Source organism: Callithrix jacchus, chromosome 22 (assembly GCF_049354715.1).
Source record: "Callithrix jacchus isolate 240 chromosome 22, calJac240_pri, whole genome shotgun sequence".
Taxonomy (NCBI): domain Eukaryota; kingdom Metazoa; phylum Chordata; class Mammalia; order Primates; family Cebidae; genus Callithrix; species Callithrix jacchus.
Window position 1 is genome coordinate 16443383 of NC_133523.1, and position 19395 is coordinate 16462777.

The 19395-nt window shown below is 55.6% G+C and overlaps 1 protein-coding gene across 4 annotated transcripts; it reads left to right on the plus strand.

The window, feature by feature from the left end:
* Positions 1-1296: 1296 nt before the first annotated feature.
* MAP1S (microtubule associated protein 1S) lies at positions 1297-16209 on the plus strand. 4 transcript variants are annotated; one of them, XM_078361782.1, is made up of 8 exons: positions 1297-1437; positions 2753-2854; positions 5511-5593; positions 6331-6471; positions 7382-9737; positions 14082-14178; positions 14928-15163; positions 15972-16209. In XM_078361782.1, the coding sequence occupies exons 1-7, from the start codon at positions 1320-1322 to the stop codon at positions 15154-15156; spliced, it is 3126 nt and encodes a 1041-aa protein (XP_078217908.1). In that variant the 5' UTR covers positions 1297-1319; the 3' UTR covers positions 15157-15163; positions 15972-16209. The 4 variants fall into 4 exon arrangements, with proteins under 4 accessions (XP_078217908.1, XP_035139813.1, XP_078217907.1 ...); XM_078361781.1 differs by lacking the exon at positions 1297-1437 and adding an exon at positions 2112-2637; XM_035283922.3 differs by lacking the exon at positions 14082-14178.
* Positions 16210-19395: the final 3186 nt, after the last annotated feature.

Here is a 19395-nt window from a genome sequence, read left to right on the forward strand (position 1 = left end):
AAGCCAGATAATAAACAGCAGCGGGAGGCTGAGTCTCCTTCCCAGATCTTTCCCATTTCTGTCCTGCTTTGCTTCGCATACTCTCAGAGACGGGGAGCTCACTCCTGAGGAAGGCGGTACAATCTTTCCTGGGCGTGGGCTACTGTCCTAAAGTTCCAAGCAAGGTGATTTGTCAGGTCAAAGGACTAAAGGGGGTCAGGCACGGTGGCTCGTGCCTGTAATCCCAGGACTTTGGGAGGCCGAGGCAGGAGGATCACTTGAGGTCAGGAATTCAAGAGCAGCCAGGCCAACATGGTGAAACTGTGTCTCCACTAAAATACCAAAATTAGCCGGGCATGGTGGCAGGTGCCTGTAATCACAGCTACTCAGGAGGCTGAGGTAGGGGAATCGCTTGAACCTGTGAGGCAGAGGTTGCAGTGAGCTGAGATCACGCCGTTGCTCTCCAGCCTGGGTGGCAGAATGAGACTCCATTTCAATAAAATAAAATAAAATGGCTAAAGGGGATCATCTGGGGAGAGAGAGGTACCCAGGTGCGTAACGCAGGCAGTCCCTCGCACAGGCTGGATCTGGAGTCAGACCTACTTGGGTTCAAACCGGCTCTACCACTTACAAACCTGGTGACTTCCTCCAAATCTGTTTCCTCTCCTTTCCTCTGAAAGTGACCACAGTAACTGTTCCTACCTCATTGTTTTGTGCTTGTATGCAATGAGCTAATACAGTAAAATGCCTGGCACGCAGGTGGTGCAGAATAAGTGTTGCCCTGTTCCATGCAGGCCCGGGGTTCCCCCTGTTGTATCCCAAACACACATGTACTCTCGTGCCTCGAAAACTTTCCACGTGCTGTAACCTCTGCCTCACGTGCTCTTGCCCCACCACTCATGTAAGGCAAACTCCTACACATCGCTCAAAGCTCTACCTATAAATAGATTTCTCTTCTCTGTTCAAGCCCTGACCTAGGGAGCTGGGAGCATCCAGGGGCGCCAGGTTCTGACTGGGCCTACTGTTAAGTGATGTGAGTTCGTGGAGGGCAGGAATTCTGACCTACATGCAACAGACAGGCGATCAAAGCTTGTTCAATGAAAAAAAAAGAATGAATGGTCCTTGGGAGAAGCAGCTCCCAAACAGACACCCAGGAGTCCGCCAACCCCTTTAGCACCCGCATTCCCTGCTCTCCATGACCTGAAAGGGCCAGTAGGTGGTCGACAAAAAGGGGCGGGGGTTGGGGTGGTTCCGGGCGGGGTCTTCAGTTCTTCCGGTGCAGCCCCTTTAAGAGGCGGGGCCAGCGGGGCGGGCGCTGAGAACGTCGGGGCGGTGCGAAGATGGCGGCTGTGCCTGGGCTCGGGGATGCCGCGGCCCCGAGTTCGCTGCTCCTCGTGGTGGGCAGCGAGTTCGGGTGCCCGGGGCTCCTCACCTACGTCTTAGAGGAGCTCGAACGAGGTCGGGCTGGCCCGGGGGCGCGCGACAGCCCGGGAGGCGGGCACGCTTCGCGCCTGGCCCCGGGGCCGGGTGGTGGGCGGCGGCTGCGGCGGCGGGGCCCAGGCTCTGGGGCGGGGATCGCGGGCCCGGGGCTGGGTCCCCTTCACCGTTAGGCACGTGACGCAGGCAAAGGCGGGGTGCCTGTGGGTACCCGCGGGGGAAGTGGCATCGGGGCCTGGGCTGGGCAGGGCTGCCCCGCCCCAACTCCGGGTGAAAATCGGGGAGGGGTCACGGGTCACGGGCCTAGGCGTGGGGACCCGCGCAGTTGGGCCATTGCTCCGCTTCCCGCCTGGCTGGCCCGCCCAGGGGGCGGGCTTGGGGACGCTTTGGGTCTTAGGTTTTAGCAGCTTAGAGAGCTAACGAAGGGAGAAGCAGATTTGGGGGAGGCTGGCCTGGAGCCCCGGGGCCCGCTTTCTGTTGCAGCACAAGGAGCTGCTAATTGGGGTGTGGGTGGGTGCGGCTTGCCCGGGGGATTTAGCACTTAGGGAGGTGAGTCATAGGTGCACCTGCCCGGTTCACCTGCAGCCACTTGGCACACTGGGACTGGCACAGTGGGACTTGCGGGCATGATGCGCCCGTGGGTGGAGATGGGTGTTCATCCCCCATTCCTTGGAGAATCTGGACCTGCGTGTTTCATTGATTGTAAAATGTGACAGGAACGCGCACCTCGCTTCATGTGCTTGGGGAGTGTTTAGTGAGCACCTGCTATGCGCCAGGCAGTGGGCACAGGGACATGGCTGGGATGATAGACAGATTCAGCCCTGCCAGCACAGGTTTGGTGGGGGGGATGGATCCAAAGCAAATGAGGAGATAGAACAAGCTTCCAGCTCACATGGTGTCAGGAGGGATCAGAAGTCTGCAAGGGGCTGAGGGGACAGCCAGTCTTAGCACCTGAAGGTGATAAGGGGGAAGGGCCCCTGGGCCAGTAGGAACAGGTGGGGGTGGCAGGGGGATGGGCTTCCAGGCAGAAGGAACAGCTGTTGCAAAGGCGGTGAGTGGAAACGGGCCTGGCAGGGCATAGGAGCAGCAAGGAGGTGGAGATGGAGGAGGTGGAGGCTTGGTTGCTGAGTCTTATCTGTAAAATGATGAGGTGTGCTCTGGGTCTCCTGGCTCAGCTGCATCGAGACCTGAAGGTGTTGGGTACTTCTGAGTCTCCAAGCTGTGAGTGAAGGGAGGAGGCTGGGGCGCTCCCTACCCACAGGGTGCTAGTTATTGAAATATTCTGGGGGCTGGGAAGCCTGGCTGAACTCCTGCCTCGATGCCTCCCTCCCACCAGGCATCCGGTCTTGGGATGTGGATCCAGGCATCTGCAACCTTGATGAACAGCTCAAGGTCTTTGTGTCCCGACACTCTGCCACCTTCTCCAGCATCGTGAAAGGTGAGGCTGGGGTGCCCCTGGCTGCTCCCCTATCTCTTATTCCCTGGACAAGTGCCAGCTGTCTGCCAGGCATGGGGGGTGGGGTATAGCTGTAAATAACAACACTAATAATATAACTGAGGCCTTTCAAATGCATGCCCTGACCCAGGGATAATCCCCTCAGTCCTCAGTAACCCACAGTGCAGGAACTGGTGTTTTCATCCCTGACTTACAGATGAGGAAACTGTGGCATGGAAGGGGGAAGAGGTGGGGAGGTCCCTGAGGAGGGGGTTTTTCGATGAGAAACTGCTATGACTGGTGTGTCCAGTGGAAGGGAAGTGCCCCATCCAAGACCCAGCAGTGGACAGAACATGAGAAGAGACCGAGTCCGTGGCTCACGCTTATGATCCCAGCACTTTGGGAGGCCGAGGCTGGCCGATTACTTGAGGTCAGGAGTTCAAGACCAGCCTGGCCAATATGGAGGAGCCTTGTCTCTCCTAGAAATACAAAAATTAACTGCCATGGTAGCAGGTACCTGTAATCCCAGCTATTCAGGAGGCTGAGGTGGGAGGATCACTTGAACCTGGTAGGAGGCAGAGGTTGCAGTGAGCTGAGATCTCAACACTGCACTCCAGCCTGAGTGACAGAGTGGGAGGGAATCTGTCTCAAAAAAGAAAAAAAAAAAACATCTGGAAGGTGGAGGGGGCACTGAGCAGGCCCTGGGAGATGGAGTGTGGGCCCCTTGGAGGCAGGGACTGAATTTGGTTTACAGCCACAGGGCTGGGTATACAGTAGGCGCTCAGTAGGTAGGGAACTGAAAAGGAGTGAGATCAAGGAGGGCCCACCTCAGCACGAGGCTCCCCTCTGGGGTGACCCAGGATGGGGGCACAGGGCTTGGGTGTTGTCTGAACAGCCCTGCGCTCCTGCTGGTCTCAAGTCACCTCTCGGCTGCTGCTGGAGAGGAAGGAAATGTCCGTCGTCTCATTGTCCCAGTGGGTCCTCGGGGCTTCCTGACTCTTCATGGGGCAGAAAGTGGGGCTAGAAATCCTGTCTGCTGTGTGCAACCTTTGTGGCCACTTCCCCTTCCTATGCCTTCCCCACCTGAATGGGGCAATATCTGCGTGCGACAAAAAGCATGCCAAGTCTGGGTGGGGTGGCTCTCGCCTGTAATCTCATCCCTTTGGGAGGTAAAGGTGGGAGGATCGTTTGAGGTCAGGAGTTCAAAACCAGCTGGGGCAACATGGTGTAACCCTGTTTCTATTGAAAATATAAAAATGAGCCGGGCCTGGTGGTGCACATCTGTAGTCCCAGCTACTCAGGAGGCTGAGGAGGGAGGATCTCTTGAACCCAGGAGCTAGAGGCTGCAGTGAGCTAGGACTGCGCCACTGCACTTCAGTCTGGGCAACAGAGCAAAATCCTGTCTCAAAAAAAAAAATAAAGCTAAACATGATAAGAGCTGACTGCACGGGACAGTCTGCTTCTCAAGACTCAGCCATGCTCACAGCCCGGTCCTGGGCCTCAGGGCCTTTGCTTTTGCTGTACCCTGGTCCAGGTTGGCCCTCCCTGGCCCTCCTCTGGCTCTGGCTACTTGCCACCCCTTTCTCACAGTGCTGATGTTTAAAACACATTTGGGGCTGGGCGCGGTGGCTCACGCCTGTAATCCCAGCACTTTGGGAGGCCAAGCAGGTGGATCATGAGGTTGGGAGTTCAAGACCAGCCTGGGCAATATGGTGCAACCCTGTCTCTACTAAAAATACAAAAATTAGCTGGGTGTGGTGGTACATGCCTGTAGTCCTAGCTACTTGGGAGGCTGAGGTGGGAGAGCCGCTTGAACACAAGAGACGGAGATTGCAGTGAGCTGAGATCATGCGAGGGTGACAGAAGGAGACTCTGTCTCAAAAACAAAAGCAAAACACACACACACACACCCCGGCCCTGGGGACAAAGGAGGGTCAGGATCCCAGAAACAACCCACTCCAGCCTTGCCCCTCATGCTGCCCCACCCCTAGCTGAGTTCAGAAACAGCCCCATTCCAGCCCCGCCCCTTATGCTGCCCCACCCCTAGCTCAGCCCTGCCTTAGGGCCTTTGCTCTGGATGTACGACTGGCCCTCCCCCAGCTCTGGCTCCATGTCTAAAAACTAGATGTGGCAGGGCGCAGTGCATCATGCCTATAATCACAGCACTTTGGGAGGCCAAAGCTGGAGGATCACCTGAGATCAGGAGTTCGAGCCCAGCCTGACCAACATGGTGAAACCCTGTCTCTACTAAAAATTTAAAAAATTATTGGGGTGTGGTGGCATGCGCCTATAATCCCAGCTACTTTGGAGGCTGAGGCAGGAGAATCACTTGAACCTGGGAGGCGGAGGTTGCAGTGAGCCGAGGCCATGACGTTGTACTCCAGCCTGAGCGACAGAGTGAGACTGTCTCAAGAAAAGCGAATGAATGTGATTGTGGGATTACCCACAGGGGTGGCAGCTGCTAACCAGGCCCTGTGCCACGTGGTGCTCTGGGTACTGCCCCTCTCAGGCTGGCCTCGCCTGGTCCTGACCTGCAGCTCTGCCATGCGCCTGTTACTCTCCACATAATCCCTGGGTGGGTTCCCAGGGGCGTTCGTGTTCCCTGAGGGTCACACAGGGAGGCAGGATTTGACTCCAGGACGGCCTGATTGCCCCACAGGCCAGCGGAGCTTGCACCACCGTGGCGATACCCTGGAGACCCTGGTCCTCCTGAACCCATCAGACAAGTCCCTGTGTGATGAGGTAGGGAATGGCGGGCATCCTGGAGGGGGCAGGCTGCTGGGACTGGTGCCGTCTCTGCCTTCATGTCTCGTGCCCTCATCTTCATGCTGCCCCAGCTCCTCGAGACACCCACACCCCACTTCCTCGCTCAGAAGCCTGCCCTGTGGCTCCAGCCTTTGCTTCTTCCCTCCTCTGGGATGGGAGCAGAGAAGGCTGGAGTTTGGGAGGGAGGGGAAGGTAAGCACTCACAGCCCAGGGCCCAGGACAGCATGGGGCTGGGGGTGGAAAGGCCAGAGCAGACTGCATCCCATGGGTTCCCTCTGGCTAGGCCTCAGCAGTTGTCTGCATTGAGTTACTAATGTTAACTGGCTTGTAGCTATCTTACTCTTCCACCAATTATATATCAGAAAGAGGCTCTCAGTTTTTAGGAGACAGAGCCAGACACAGATACCCCTAGACCTGTGGCATCAGGGCTGGGCTGGAGGGAGAGGTGGACTTGAGAGAGCCCAGAAAGGGCAGGGAGTGCTTTCAGGAGGGACACCAGAGCTGGGCTTTGTAGGATGAATAGGAGTTTGCTAGGGGGCGGGGCCCAGCAGGAGACCTGGAGACTGCCCTCTTAGCTAGGTGAGCACTGGGCTGGCCGTGGGATGCGGACAGGAGAGGGGTGGTTATGTTATCAATTCGAGGCTACCCCAAAGAGGACTGCTGGATACGTCACGGCACAGAACGGGGCGTTTAGTACTTACCCCCTCCCTCAGCTCCGGAACCTTCTGTTGGACCCTGCTTCTCACAAGCTGCTGGTGTTGGCTGGGCCCTGCCTGGAGGAGACGGGGGAGCTGCTGCTACAGACAGGGGGCTTCTCGCCCCACCACTTCCTCCAGGTCCTGAAGGACAGAGAGGTAAGCCACCCCTTTGTCATCCCCCTTTCCCCAGCTCTGAATCCTGGCTTGTCTGCGTCAGGCTGTGTGTCCCCAGCCTCCTCTGTAGGATGGCAGTGGTGACATGTGCCTCCTGGCTGTCAGGGGGTCATCGCCCATGAAAGGGTGTGAGCTGGGTCTGTAGGTCAGCAGATGCCCCCGTGGCCTGATGTGGGATGGAGCCAAATGGGTCCTTTCTGGTACCCCCAGTCTGTGTAGGACACACAGGCAAAAATCTCTAGCAAACTATGTTTTCACATTGTAGTAGGGCACTTAAAAGTGCTGACAAGGCCGGGCACGTGGCTCAGGCCTGTAATCCCTGCACTCTGGGAGACCGAGGCAGGCGGTTCACAAGGTCAGGAGTTCAAGACTAGCCTGGCCAACATAGTGAAAGCCTATTCTACTAAAAATAGAAAAAGTTAAACAGGTGTGGTGGCGGGTGCCTGTAATCTCAGCTACTCAGGAGGCTGAGGCAGGAGAATTGCTTGAACCCAGGAGGGGGAGGTTGCGGTGAACCAAGATTGTGCCATTGCACTCCAGCCTGGGCAACAGAGCGAGACTCTGTCTCAAAAAAAAAAAAAAAAAAAGAAAAGAAAAAAGGTTCAGTAGACAGAGGTGGGGCATGGAGGGTCTCCTTGGAGGGAGAGCTGTGCTCTGGGAGGAGAGAAGGGTGAGCTAAAGGCCATGGGGCAGGGAGTCATTTGAAGTGGAGGGAGAGGCAGAAGGTGAGGCCAGACCATAGAGCCTCCTGGGGCTGGGGAGGGTTGGGTTTTGGTGGGAGGGTCCTGAGGAGCAGGCCTGGGGTGAAGGATGAGGGTGTCCTCGCCCAGTTTTCCCACTGGGCAGGGTGTTGCCTGGCTCTGGGTGGCCTCTTACACTCCCCTCCATGCAGATCTGGGACATCCTGGCCACCATGCCCCCACCTGCACAGCCACCAGTACTCACCATCACGTGCCCAACCTTCGGAGATTGGGCCCAGCTGGCACCTGCTGTACCCGACCTCCAGGGGGCGCTCCAGCTGCGGCTGAACCCCCCGGCGCACCTGCCCAACTCTGAGGGCCTGTGTGAGTTCCTGGAGTACGTGGCAGAGTCTCTGGAGCCGCCGTCCCCCTTCGAGCTGCTGGAGCCCCCCACCACCGGGGGTTTCCTCAGGCTGGGCCGGCCCTGCTGCTACATCTTCCCTGGAGGCCTCGGGGATGCCGCCTTCTTTGCTGTCAATGGCTTCACCGTGCTGGTCAATGGTGGCTCGAACCCCAAGTCCAGCTTTTGGAAGCTGGTGCGGCACCTGGACCGCGTGGATGCCGTGCTCGTGACCCACCCGGGCGCCGACAGCCTCCCCGGCCTCAACAGCCTGCTGCGGCGCAAACTGGCCGAGCGCTCCGAGGTGGCTGCTGGTGGGGGCTCCTGGGACGACAGGCTGCGCAGGCTCATCTCCCCCAACCTGGGGGTGGTGTTCTTCAACGCCTGCGAGGCCGCATCGCGGTTGGCGCGCGGCGAGGACGAGGCGGAGCTGGCACTGAGCCTCCTGGCACAGCTGGGCATTACGCCCCTGCCCCTCAGCCGCGGCCCCGTGCCGGCCAAGCCAACCGTGCTCTTTGAGAAGATGGGCGTGGGCCGGCTGGACATGTACGTGCTGCACCCGCCCTCCACTGGCGCCGAGCGCACGCTGGCCTCCGTGTGCGCCCTGCTGGTGTGGCACCCTGCGGGCCCCGGTGAGAAGGTGGTGCGCGTGCTGTTTCCCGGCTGCACCCCGCCCGCCTGCCTCCTGGATGGCCTCCTCCGCCTGCAGCACTTGAAGTTCCTGCGAGAGCCTGTGGTGACACCCCAGGACCTGGAGGGGCTGCGGCGAGCTGAGAGCAAAGAGAGCGTGGGCTCCCGAGACAGCTCGAAGAGAGAGGGTATGCCCGCCGCCCACCCTAGACCTGTCCTAGAGCGCCCTGGGGTGGCCCGGAAGGAGCCAGCACGGGCTGAAGCCCTGCGCAAGACTGAGAAGGAAGCCAAGACCTCCCGGGAGGTGAAGAAGGACCCCAAGCCGAGTGTGCCCCGGCCCCAGCCTCGGGAGGTGCGCCGTGCAACCTCTTCTGTGCCCAGCCTCAAGAAGACTGGTGCCCAGGCAGCACTCAAGCCCCGCAAAGCACCCAGCACAGCGCCGAGCACATCACACTCTGGCTTCCCGCCGGTGGCAAATGGACCTCGTAGCCCACCTGGCTTCCGATGTGGAGAGGCCAGCCCCCCAAATGTGGCAGGTGGCTCGCCCGCCTCCCAGCTGGTGGCCACGCCCAGCCTGGAGCTGGGGCCCAACCCTCCTCCAGCTGGGGAGGAGAAGGCGCTCGAGCTGCCACTGGCTGCCAGCTCGATCCCGAGGCCACGCACACCCTCCCCTGAGTCTCGCCGGAGCCCCGCGGAGGGCAGCGGGCGGCTGTCGCTGAGCCCACTGCGGGGTGGGGAGGCTGGGCCTGATGCCTCCCCCACAGTGACCACGCCCACGGTGACCACGCCCTCACTGCCCGCAGAGGTGGGCTCCCCGCACTCCACAGAAGTAGACGAGTCCCTGTCTGTGTCCTTTGAGCAGGTGCTGCCGCCATCCGCCCCCACCAGTGAGGCTGGGCTGAGCCTCCCGCTGCGTGGCCCCAGGGCTCGGCGCTCGGCCTCCCCACACGATGTGGACCTGTGCCTAGTGTCACCCTGTGAGTTTGAGCATCGAAAGGCGGTGCCCATGGCGCCAGCCCCTGCGTCCCCTGGCAGCTCCAACGACAGCAGCGCCCGGTCACAGGAGCGGGCAGGTGGGCTGGGGGTTGAGGAGACGCCACCCACGTCAGTCAGCGAGTCCCTGCCCACGCTGTCTGACTCAGACCCTGTGCCCCTGGCTCCCGGTGCCGCAGACTCGGATGAGGACACAGAGGCCTTTGGAGTCCCTCGCCATGACCCTTTGCCTGACCCCCTCAAGGTCCCCCCACCACTGCCTGACCCATCCAGTATCTGCATGGTGGACCCAGAGATGCTGCCCCCCAAGACAGCGAGGCAGACGGAGAACGTGGGCCGCACCCGGAAGCTGCTGACGCGCCCCACCTCACGTGCTGCCACCCCCAAAGCCACTCCAGTGGCTGCTGCCAAAACCAAGGGCCTTGCTGGTGGGGACCGGGCCAGCAGGCCACTCAGTGCCCGGAGTGAGCCCAGTGAGAAGGGAGGCCGAGCACCCCTGTCCAGAAAGTCCTCAGCCCCCAGGACTGCCACTCGAGGCCCACTGGGTGAGTATTGGAGCCGGGGCCCTAGGCTGGGTTGGCGGCTGCTCAGGCCGGAGAGGGCGTAGCTCATCCTCCTGTTCTTACTTGTTGCTTTTTAGAAGAGATGGTCTGACTGTCTCCCGGGCTGGAATGCAGTGGTGCAATCACAGCTCACTGCAGCCCCAACCTCTGTGGCTCCAGACACCCTCCCACCTCAGCCTCTCCAGTAGCTGGGACAATAGGCACGGCTACCACGCCTGCCTAATTTTCACGTTTTTGGTAGAGATAGGGTCTCACTGTGTTGCCCAGGCTGATTTCAAACTGCTGGCCTCAAACTATCTGCCCACCTCACTCTCCCAAAGTGCTGGGATTCCCATCGTGAGCCACCGTGCCCTGCCAGTCCTCCTGTTTTTGTTTTTTGTTTTTTTTTTGAGACAGAGTTTCGCTCTTGTTGCCCAGGCTTGAGTGCAATGGTGCGATCTTGGCTCACCGCAACCTCCACCTCCCGGGTTCAAGAGATTCTCCTTCCTCAGCCTCCCAAGTAGCTGAGATTACAGGTGCCCACCACCATGCCCAGCTAATTTTTGCACTTTTAGTAGACACAGTTTCACCATGTTGGCCAGGCAGGTCTCGAACTCCTGATCTCAGGTGATCCACCCACCTCGGCCTCCCAAAGTGTTGGGATTACAGGTGTGAGCCACTGCACCCAGCCAGGTCCTCCTGTTCTTAATTGCTGTGTGACCTCAGCAGTGCCCACACTCTGGGGCTCAGTTTCTCCTGTGAAATGCAAACTGACCTCAGTGTTGAACCTCTTGCCGTTCTGAGGGGCCTGGACAGCACCCTGGATGGCAGCTAGGTGAGTATGTATGCTCGTTGTGGGTTTCCAGAAGCCACAGTAAGTAAAATGAAAGAGTTGAAACTTTAAATAGTGCATTTTATGTAATTGATTGGTTAGGAGGACCTAGCCTACGGTTGTACTCCTAGCAGAGCAGGATCAGCAGAGAGAAAAGGCATGTAGGGTGAAGTCCACAGGAAACAAGGCAGAAGCTTCCAGAATCCTCTCCCAGTGGGGCTGCATACCACAGGCTCCATTTCTCCAGTAGCAAGTCGTAACAGTGTGTCTCATGGAAGCTGATTAGAGACTCAGCATGCCCAGGTTCTTATTGGGCCAGTTACATAGGCATCCTCTGTCTGGCACAGAGATTCTAGACCCGCCCCCCTCTCGCCAAAAAAGGGGAGATCAGATGTGTGGTCCAGTCCAGGCACAGGGAGCCCCTCTCAGATGGGATGGTGGGAACCCTCCTCCTGAGATCCAGATTTCCAGACACCAGCCAAAGGCTCACATTTTAAGCAGACCTTGCCGAGGGGAGGGTCTCTGGCCTGCTGCTGTGCTTTTTTTTCTTGTGTTTTTTTTTTTCTGAGATAGGGTCTCAATCTGTCATCCAGGCTGGAGTGCAGTGGCGCAAACAGGGCTCACTGCAGCCTCAACCTCCCAAACAGCTGGAACCAAGCAACCCTCCCACCTCCTGAACAGCTGGGACCACAGACACACACCATCACGCCCAGCTGATTTTAAAATTTTGCCTAGCACTGGGGTCTCTGTGTGGCTCGGGCTGGTGTGGAACTCCTGAGTTCAAGCGATCCTTCGGCCGCAGCCTCCCAGAGTGCTGGGATTATAGGCATGAGGTGCCACGCCCCGGCTCGATGTTTAATTTTGGATGAACTGTCAGACTCTTTTCCACAGCAGCTGCTTGCCACTAGCCAATCTAAAGGGCGTGAGGTGGGGTCGCTTTGTAGTTTCCATTTCCATTTTCCTAATGATTAGTGATGTTGAGAATCTTTTTACATGCTTGTTGGACATTCATTTTCTTTGGAGAAATATTCGAGTTTTGCTCAATTTTAAATTTTATTTTTTAGAGATAGGGTCTTGCTCTGTCACTCATGCTGGAGTGTGGTGCAAACTGCTCACTGTAGCCTCGACTTCCTGGGTTCAAGCAATCCTCCCACCTCGGCCTCCCAAGTGGCTGGGACTACAGGTGCATGCCATCATGCCTGGCTAATTTTTAAATGTTTTTGTAGAGATGGAGTCTCACTGTGTTGCCCAGGCTGATCTTGAACTCTCAGCCTCAAGCGATCCTCTCGCCTTGGCCTCCCAAAGTGCTGGGATTACAGGCATGAGCCCCCTTTGCCCATTTTTAAATTGGGTTGTTTTCTGTTGTTGAGTTTTGTAAATCATTCTGGACGTTAACCCTTTAGCAGATAACATGGCTTGCAAATACTTCCTCCCATTCTGTGAGTTGCCTTTTTCTTCTGTTGATAATGCCCTTTGATGCACAAAAGTTTTAAATACTAAGTCCATTTTGTCTATTTTTTTCTCTTGTTGTCTGCACTTTTGATGTCAGACCCAATAATGATTGCCATATCCCATTTTTTTTGTTTTGTTTTAAGATGGAGTCTCACTCTGTTGCCCAGGCTGGAGTGTCGGGGTATGATCTTGGCTCACTGCAACCTCCGCCCCCGGGTTCAAGCAATTCTCCAGCCTTCCTGAGTAGCTGCCATTACAGGCACCCACCACCACACCTGGCTGATTTTTTTTGTATTTTTAGTAGAAGTGGGGTTTCACCATGTTGACCAGGCTGGTTTCGAACTCCTGACCTCAAGCAATCTGCTCACCTCAGCCTCCCAAAGTGCTGGGATTACAGGTGTGAGCCACTGCACCTGGTCAAATCCAGCACTGAGAAGCTTCTACCCTATGTTTTCTTCTAGGAGTTTTGTAGTTTTCCCTTTCACATTTAGGCCCCTGATCTATTTGGAGGTAACATTTGTATGTGGTGGAAGGATCCACTGTCGTTCTCTTGCATGTGGAGGCCCAGCTCTCCCAGCACCATTTGTTGAAAAAACTGCCCTTTCCCCAGTGAATAGTTTGAAACCCTTGTTGAAAATCATTTAACCATATATGTGAGGATTTATTTCTGGGCCTCTCTATTCTATTCCATTGGTCTAGCATGTGCCACCATGCCCAGCTAAGTTTTGTATTTTTAGTAGAAACGGGGTTTTGTCATGTTGGCTAAACTGGTCTTGAACTCCTGACCTCAAGTGATCCCACCCACCTCAACCTCCCAAATGCCAAGATTACAGGTGTGAGCCACCACACCCAGTCCGTTTATTAATTTTAACAGCATATATATATATATTTTTTTTTCCCACCCCCCTCGCTCTATCTATTGTGACAGAATCTATAGGGTTTTCCACCTATGAGGTAACGTCATCTAAGAACAGAGAATTTTACTACTACTTTTCCAGTTTGGATGCCTTTCATTTCTTTTCCTTGTCTAATTACTGTTACTGTAACTTTTACTACTATGTTGAATAGAAGTGATGAAAGTAGGCATCCAGCCGGGCGCGTTGGCTCACGTCTGTAATCCCAGCACTTTGGGAGGCCGAGGCAGGTGGATCTCGAGGTCAAGAGATTGAGACCATCCTGGCCAACATAGTGAAACCCCGTCTCTACTAAAAATACAAAAAAAAAAAGAAAGAAATTAGCTGAGCTTGTGGCACACACCTGTAGTCCCAGCTACTCAGGAGGCTGAGGCAGGAGAATCACTTGAACCCTGGAGGGGAAGGTTGCAGTGAGCTGAGATCGTGCCACTGCACTCCAGCCAGGCAACAGAGCAAGACTGCTCAAAAAAAAAAAAGGTAGACATCCATGTCTTGTTTCTTCCTAATCTTAGAGGAAAAGCTTTTAGTCTTTCACCATTGAGTATGTTTACTGCGGGTTTTCGTATGTGCCTTTGTTATGTTGATAATGTTCTTCCCTTCCTACTTTGTTGAGTGTTTTTATCATGCAAAGGGTATTTTGTTAAGTGTTGCAGTGTTGTTTCTCCATCAGTTGAGATGATCAGGTGGTTCTTTCCACCCTTTAGTCTGTTACCGTGATGTGTTAATAATAACACTGATTTTTTGTTTCATATGTTGAACCATCCTTGCATTCCAGGAATAAGTCTGACTTAGGGTATGTAATTCTTTTAATATGCTACTGAATTAGGTTTGTTAATACTTTGCTGATTTTTTTACGTTATTGTTCATAAAGGCTGTTGAACTGCCATTTTCTTGTAGAATTAACTATCTGTGTCTGGCTTTGCTATCAAGACAATTCTGGCCTCATAAAATGAGTTAGAAAGTGTTCCTGCCTCTTCAGTTCTTTGAAAAGTTTGAGAAAGGCCGATGTTAGGTGTTTAAATGTTTGATGGAGTTCCCCAGGGCTCTTCTTCCTTGGGAGGTTGTAAATCCGTTCTCCTTGCTAGCCACAGATGTATGCTGATTTTCTTTTTCTTTGTTATTGTGTCTTGGTGGTCTTTGTGTTTCTAGGAATGTGTCCATTTCATTTGAGGGTATGTATTTGTTGGCGTACAAACCTGAGTACCCTGAGCTGGGCAGCAGCTGTGATTGTAAGATGGAGGGTCAGGTAGGCTTCTTGTGCCCGAGACCCAGCTGCTTCCTTTCAGTCCCCTTTGGCCCTAAGGTCAGGGTTGGACCAGGCCCCCAGAGCTGCTGTCTCATCCCATGCAGCACCCCCATGCTGCTCCTGGGCCCACCTCCAAGGCCCTCTCCACCCACTCTGGCTCCCCATCACCCTTGGGGCAGGGATTCTGTCTTGCTCACAGCCATGTTTCAGGGCCTGGTGCACAGGAGGTCCTGATAAACACTCCTTGAGCAAGTGAACCAGACAGATGCCGCAGAAGTAGCAGAGTGGTCCAGGCACTGGCTGCTTTCAGGGCTCAGACTCAAACCCTCTTCCAGGGAGCATTCCCTGATTGCCACCCACCCCCGACCCTGGGGATGTCTATGTCCAGGGACTGGCTGGGGATGAGTCTGGCCCTTGTCACAGAGGGGTGCCCAGTGGTGTTTGCAGAGTGAGTAAAGTCACTGAAGCCAAGACATGGTGACCGGCACCTGTAGTCCCAGCTACTTGAAAGGCTGAGGTAGGAGGATCACTTGAGCCCAGGAGTTTGAGATGAGCCTAGGCAGCATAGTGAGACCCCATTTCTTAAAGTAAGATTCACTGGAGTCATGAGAGCACCAGGGCTCCCCAGGAAATTCTGCCATCAGGCCTCCTGCTGAGGGAGCTGTTCTGAGCGGTGCAGGTGGAACTGGGAGCCTCAGTGCCTCCCCAGCCCAGAGCTCATCCCTGACTCCTCATCTCCCCATCTGCAGGGTCAGCCAGCAGCCGGCCCGGGGCATCAGCCACCCCTGCCAAGTCCCCGGTCTACCTGGACCTGGCCTATCTGCCCAGCGGAAGCAGCGCCCACCTGGTGGACGAGGAGTTCTTCCAGCGCGTGCGCGCGCTCTGCTACGTCATCAGTGGCCAGGACCAGCGCAAGGAGGAGGGCATGCGGGCCGTCCTGGACGCGCTGCTGGCCAGCAAACAGCAGTGGGACCGTGACCTGCAGGTGCGTGTCACCCTGGGGACTCTGGCGTTAGTGAGCGTAGTCAGCACAGGTGGGGAAAAACACCCTCGACTCTCAGAGACTAAGCTGCATCCCCCAGGCCACACAGGGATGGGGGCAAACTTGGGAGTCTTACACGCTCAGCCTTTAGGGACCCCTTCAGACTCTGATTCTGTCACACTACCGTCCTCATCGGCTGTGTCGGAGCCTGGGGGAGATGCAGGGCCTCGTGAAGCCTCGTGGGTCTGTCCCTTCCCCAGACACCTTGTCACTTAGCCATTGTTTCCTTGTGAGACTTAGCCGGGGTGGAATAGGTGGGCCGTGTGGTGTCTGTGCGGCTGAGAACCCACCCCCATGACTGCATGAAGCCGAGCGATCGAAAACAAGCATTGCATGGGCGAGGCACGTGTGGGCAGAAGGAGAACCATCTCACACCGAGGCCCCTGCCCTCACGGAGCTGCTAGTCTGGCTTCCAAAGAGCGTCCTTGTAGGGTGCACAGCCCGGGCAAAGGCCCAGAGGTAGGAAAGAGGTTGGAGACCCAAGTGAGTGGAGAGGGAGCTCGGGCCAAGGGAGGCCTTGCAGTGGAGGGGCTTGTCTCCTGTGTGCTGAAAAGGGTCTTTGGGTGCTGGTTGGGAGGAGCGGGGTCCTCACAGACAGGCCGACCACCCGTTGGAGCAAACAAGATCTGGAAAAGGCCTGGAAAGGCCTCGAATGCCAGGAAAGGAAGGCGACTTGGGCCCCAGGCCATCAGGGCAGGGGGTACCCCTCTCACTGGTGTTCCACCCTCTGTCTCCCCGCCCCCACCTACAGGTGACCCTGATCCCCACCTTCGACTCGGCGGCCATGCACACGTGGTATGCGGAGACGCACGCGCGGCACCAGGCGCTGGGCATCACAGTCCTGGGTAGTAACAGCATGGTGTCCATGCAGGACGACGCCTTCCCCGCCTGCAAGGTGGAGTTCTAGCTGCCACCCACACGCCCCACACCCACCACCCGCCCTGCCCCTAGACTCAGCCACATCAGAAATAAACCATGATTGCACTTGCTGTGGCCTCTCTTCTTTCTGTGACGGGAGACTCAGCATCTGCCTCCTGGTCTTGCGGGCAGGGGCAGCTTCCATGGACTCCCCAGCGGCCCTACGGTCAGGCCGGCTTCGGCCTCCCTGTTGCAGATGGAAGAAACGCAGGCTTTGCAGGGCCTGGTTTGGGGAAGGATGCACCTCTCAGAGTTCATGACTGCTGCCCAGTGGTGCTCCGACGGCGGTCTCCACCCTGGCCTGGTAACCGTGAGGGGCCAAGTGACAGATGCAAAGTAGCTCCCTGACAGCCTGTCACACAAACCGTCAAACAAAAGCTCCCCCGCTGTCCCCAGAGGAGATGGAGGCTCGTTCCAGAAAGTCTCGCTCCACAGGAAGGCCTCACAGAGGTATCCGAGTCAGAGATGGCAACGCAGCCACTTCTGACTCTTGCCCTCTCACCCCTCTGCACAAACACAAGGACTTAGGTTTACTATTAGAATCACTGTCATCTATACTGTGCTGGATGGCAGCCAGCCCCCAAAACACATTCAGCTGCTGACCCCTGATACCTGAGAAAGTGATGTTATCTTGAAAAAGGATCTTTGTAGATACGATTTTGTTAATATTTTTTGAGATGGAGTCTTGCTCTGTCACCCAGTCTGGAGTGCAGTAGTGTGATCTCAGCTCACTGCAACCTCCGCCTCCCAGATTCAAGTGATTCTTGTGCCTCAGCCTCCCCAGTAGCTGGGATTATAGGTGCCTGCCACCACACCTGGCTAATTTTTGTATTTTTAGTAGAGAGCAGGTTTCACCATGTTGGCCAGGCTGGTCTTGAACTCCTGACCTCAAGCAATCCACCCACCTCAGCCTCCCACAGTGCTGAGAATATAGGCATGAGCCATTGCATCCAGCCTTTGCAGATACAATTAAAATGAAGGAGCTCGAGAGATCACCCTGGATTGTCCAGATAGGCTCTGCATCCAGTGACATGGGTTCCTCTAAGAGACAGGGTGGCTGGGCGCGGTGGCTCACGCCTGTAATCCCAGCACTTTGGGAGGCCAAGGCAGGTGGATCACGAGGTCAAGACATAGAGACTATCCTGGTCAACATGGTGAAACCCCATCTCTACTAAAGATAGAACAAATTAGCTGGGCATGGTGGCACGTGCCTGTAATCCCAGCTACTCAGGAGGCTGAGGCAGGAGAATTGCCTGAACCCAGGAGGCGGAGGTTGCGGTGAGCCGAGATCGCGCCATTGCACTCCAGCCTGGGTAACGAGTGAAACTCCATCTCAAAAAAAAAAAATTAGCTGGGCGTGGTGGCACACACCTGTAGTCCCAGCCACTCTGGAAGCTGAGGTGGGAAGATCACTTGAGCCTGGGAGGTGGAAGTTGCAGTAAGTCAAGATCAAACCACTGCACTCCAGCCTGGGTGACAGAGTAAGATCCTGTCTCAAAAAAAAAAAAAAAAAAAAAAAAACAGGGCCAGAAATGGGAGTGATGTGGCCACAAGCCAGGGAATGCCAGGAGCCACCAGCCACTGCTAGAAGAAGGGAAGCCTCCTCCCCTAAGCTCCTGTGGGAAGCATGGCTCTGCTGGCTTGATTTTTGAGCTTTGGACCCCCAGGGCAGTGAGGGAAGAAATTCCTGTTTGAAGGAGCCTGGTTTGTGGTACTCATTATGGCAGCCGCAGGAAACTAACATGGCATCCATCACACATCCTAAGCGGGTCGGCAAAACTGCTCGCTCTCTGGCAACGGTGGCCAGAATCACTTCTGTGGCTCTGTGAGATTCTGTGGACTTCTTCCTCTGGTGGTGTCATCAGTATCTCTGTCAGCTCAGGCTGTCATAATAAAATACCACAGACTGGCCAGGCGCGATGGCTCACGCCCGTAATTCCAACACTTTGGGAGGCTGAGACAGGTGGATCACTTGAGGTCAGGAGTTCGAGACCAGCCAGGCCAACATGGTGAAACTCCCGTCTCTACTAAAAATACAAAAATGTGCTGGGTGCAGTGACATATGCCTGTAATCCCAGCTACTCGGAAGACTGAGGCAAGCGAATGACTCGATCCTGGGAGCCGGAGGTTGCAGTGAGCTGAGATCGCACCACTGCACTCCAGCCTGGGCCACAGAGCAAGAGTCCATCTCGAAAAGAAAAGAAAAGAAAAATACCGCAGACTGAGTGACTTAAATAACGGACATTTTTTTTCTTTTTTGAGATACTGTCTCAGTCTGTCACCAGGGCTGGAGTGCAGTGGTGCAAACACAGCTCACTGCAGCCTCAACCCCCTGGGCTCAAGTGGTCCTCCTTCCTCAGCCTCTAATGTAGCTGTGACAAGTGTGTACTGCCATGCTGGGCTAGCTTTTTTATTTTGAGACAGAGTCTTGATCTTGTCACCTAGGCTGGAATGCAGTGGCATGATCTTGGCTCACTGCAACCTCTGCCTCCCAGGTTCAAGCAATTCCCCTGCCTGACCTCCCAAGTAGCTGTCTCAGCCTCCCAAGTATTGTACAGGTGTACACCACCATCTTCAACTAATTTTGTTATTTTTAGTAGAGATGGGGTTTTACCATGTTGGCCAGGCTGGTCTTGAACTCCTGACCTCAGGTGATCCACTCGCCTCGGACTCCCAAAGTGCTGGGATTACAGGCATGAGCCACTGCACCCAGCAACTTTTTGATTTTTTGTAGACAGGGTCTTGCTATGTTGCCCAGGCTGGTCTTGAACTCCTAGGCTTAAGCAATCCTCCCACCTTAACCTCTCAAAATGCTAGATGACAAGTATGAGCCACTGCATCCAGCCCTGACATTTCTTTCTCATGGTTCTGGAGGCTGGGAAGTCCAAGATGAAGCTACTGGCCGACTTGGGTTCAGGTGAGGGCTCTCTTCCTGGCTTGCAGGCAGCCGCCTTCTTGCTGTGTCTTTACATGATGGAGAGAAGGGGGAAAGAGACAAGCACTGCTGTGTCCCTCCCTACAAGGGCTCTAATCCCATCACAAGGGCCCCACCCTCATGACCTCGTCCAACCCTAATCAACTTCCAAAGGCCCAGCTCCTAATAGCATCCCATTGGGAGCTAGGGTTTCAAAACAGACATTTGAGGAAGACAGAAGCATGGAGCTCGTAATAGGATTTAAGATTTGTGCGGCCACTGGCCAGCATGTAGATCTCTACAAAGGAGTAGTTATGGGGACTCTGAGTGGGAACCAGTCTCT

What these genes read in the sequence shown, in the direction of transcription:
- MAP1S (XM_035283921.3), top strand. Translation starts at nt 2,517, where the DNA reads ATGGAGGAGGTGGAGGCTTGGTTGCTGAGTCTTATCTGTAAAATGATG. An exon ending in TACTTCTGAGTCTCCAAGCT is followed by an intron (nt 2,638 to 2,752) that starts GTGAGTGAAGGG and finishes CCCTCCCACCAG; the next exon opens with GCATCCGGTCTTGGGATGTG. An exon ending in AGTGGGACCGTGACCTGCAG is followed by an intron (nt 15,164 to 15,971) that starts GTGCGTGTCACC and finishes CCCCACCTACAG; the next exon opens with GTGACCCTGATCCCCACCTT.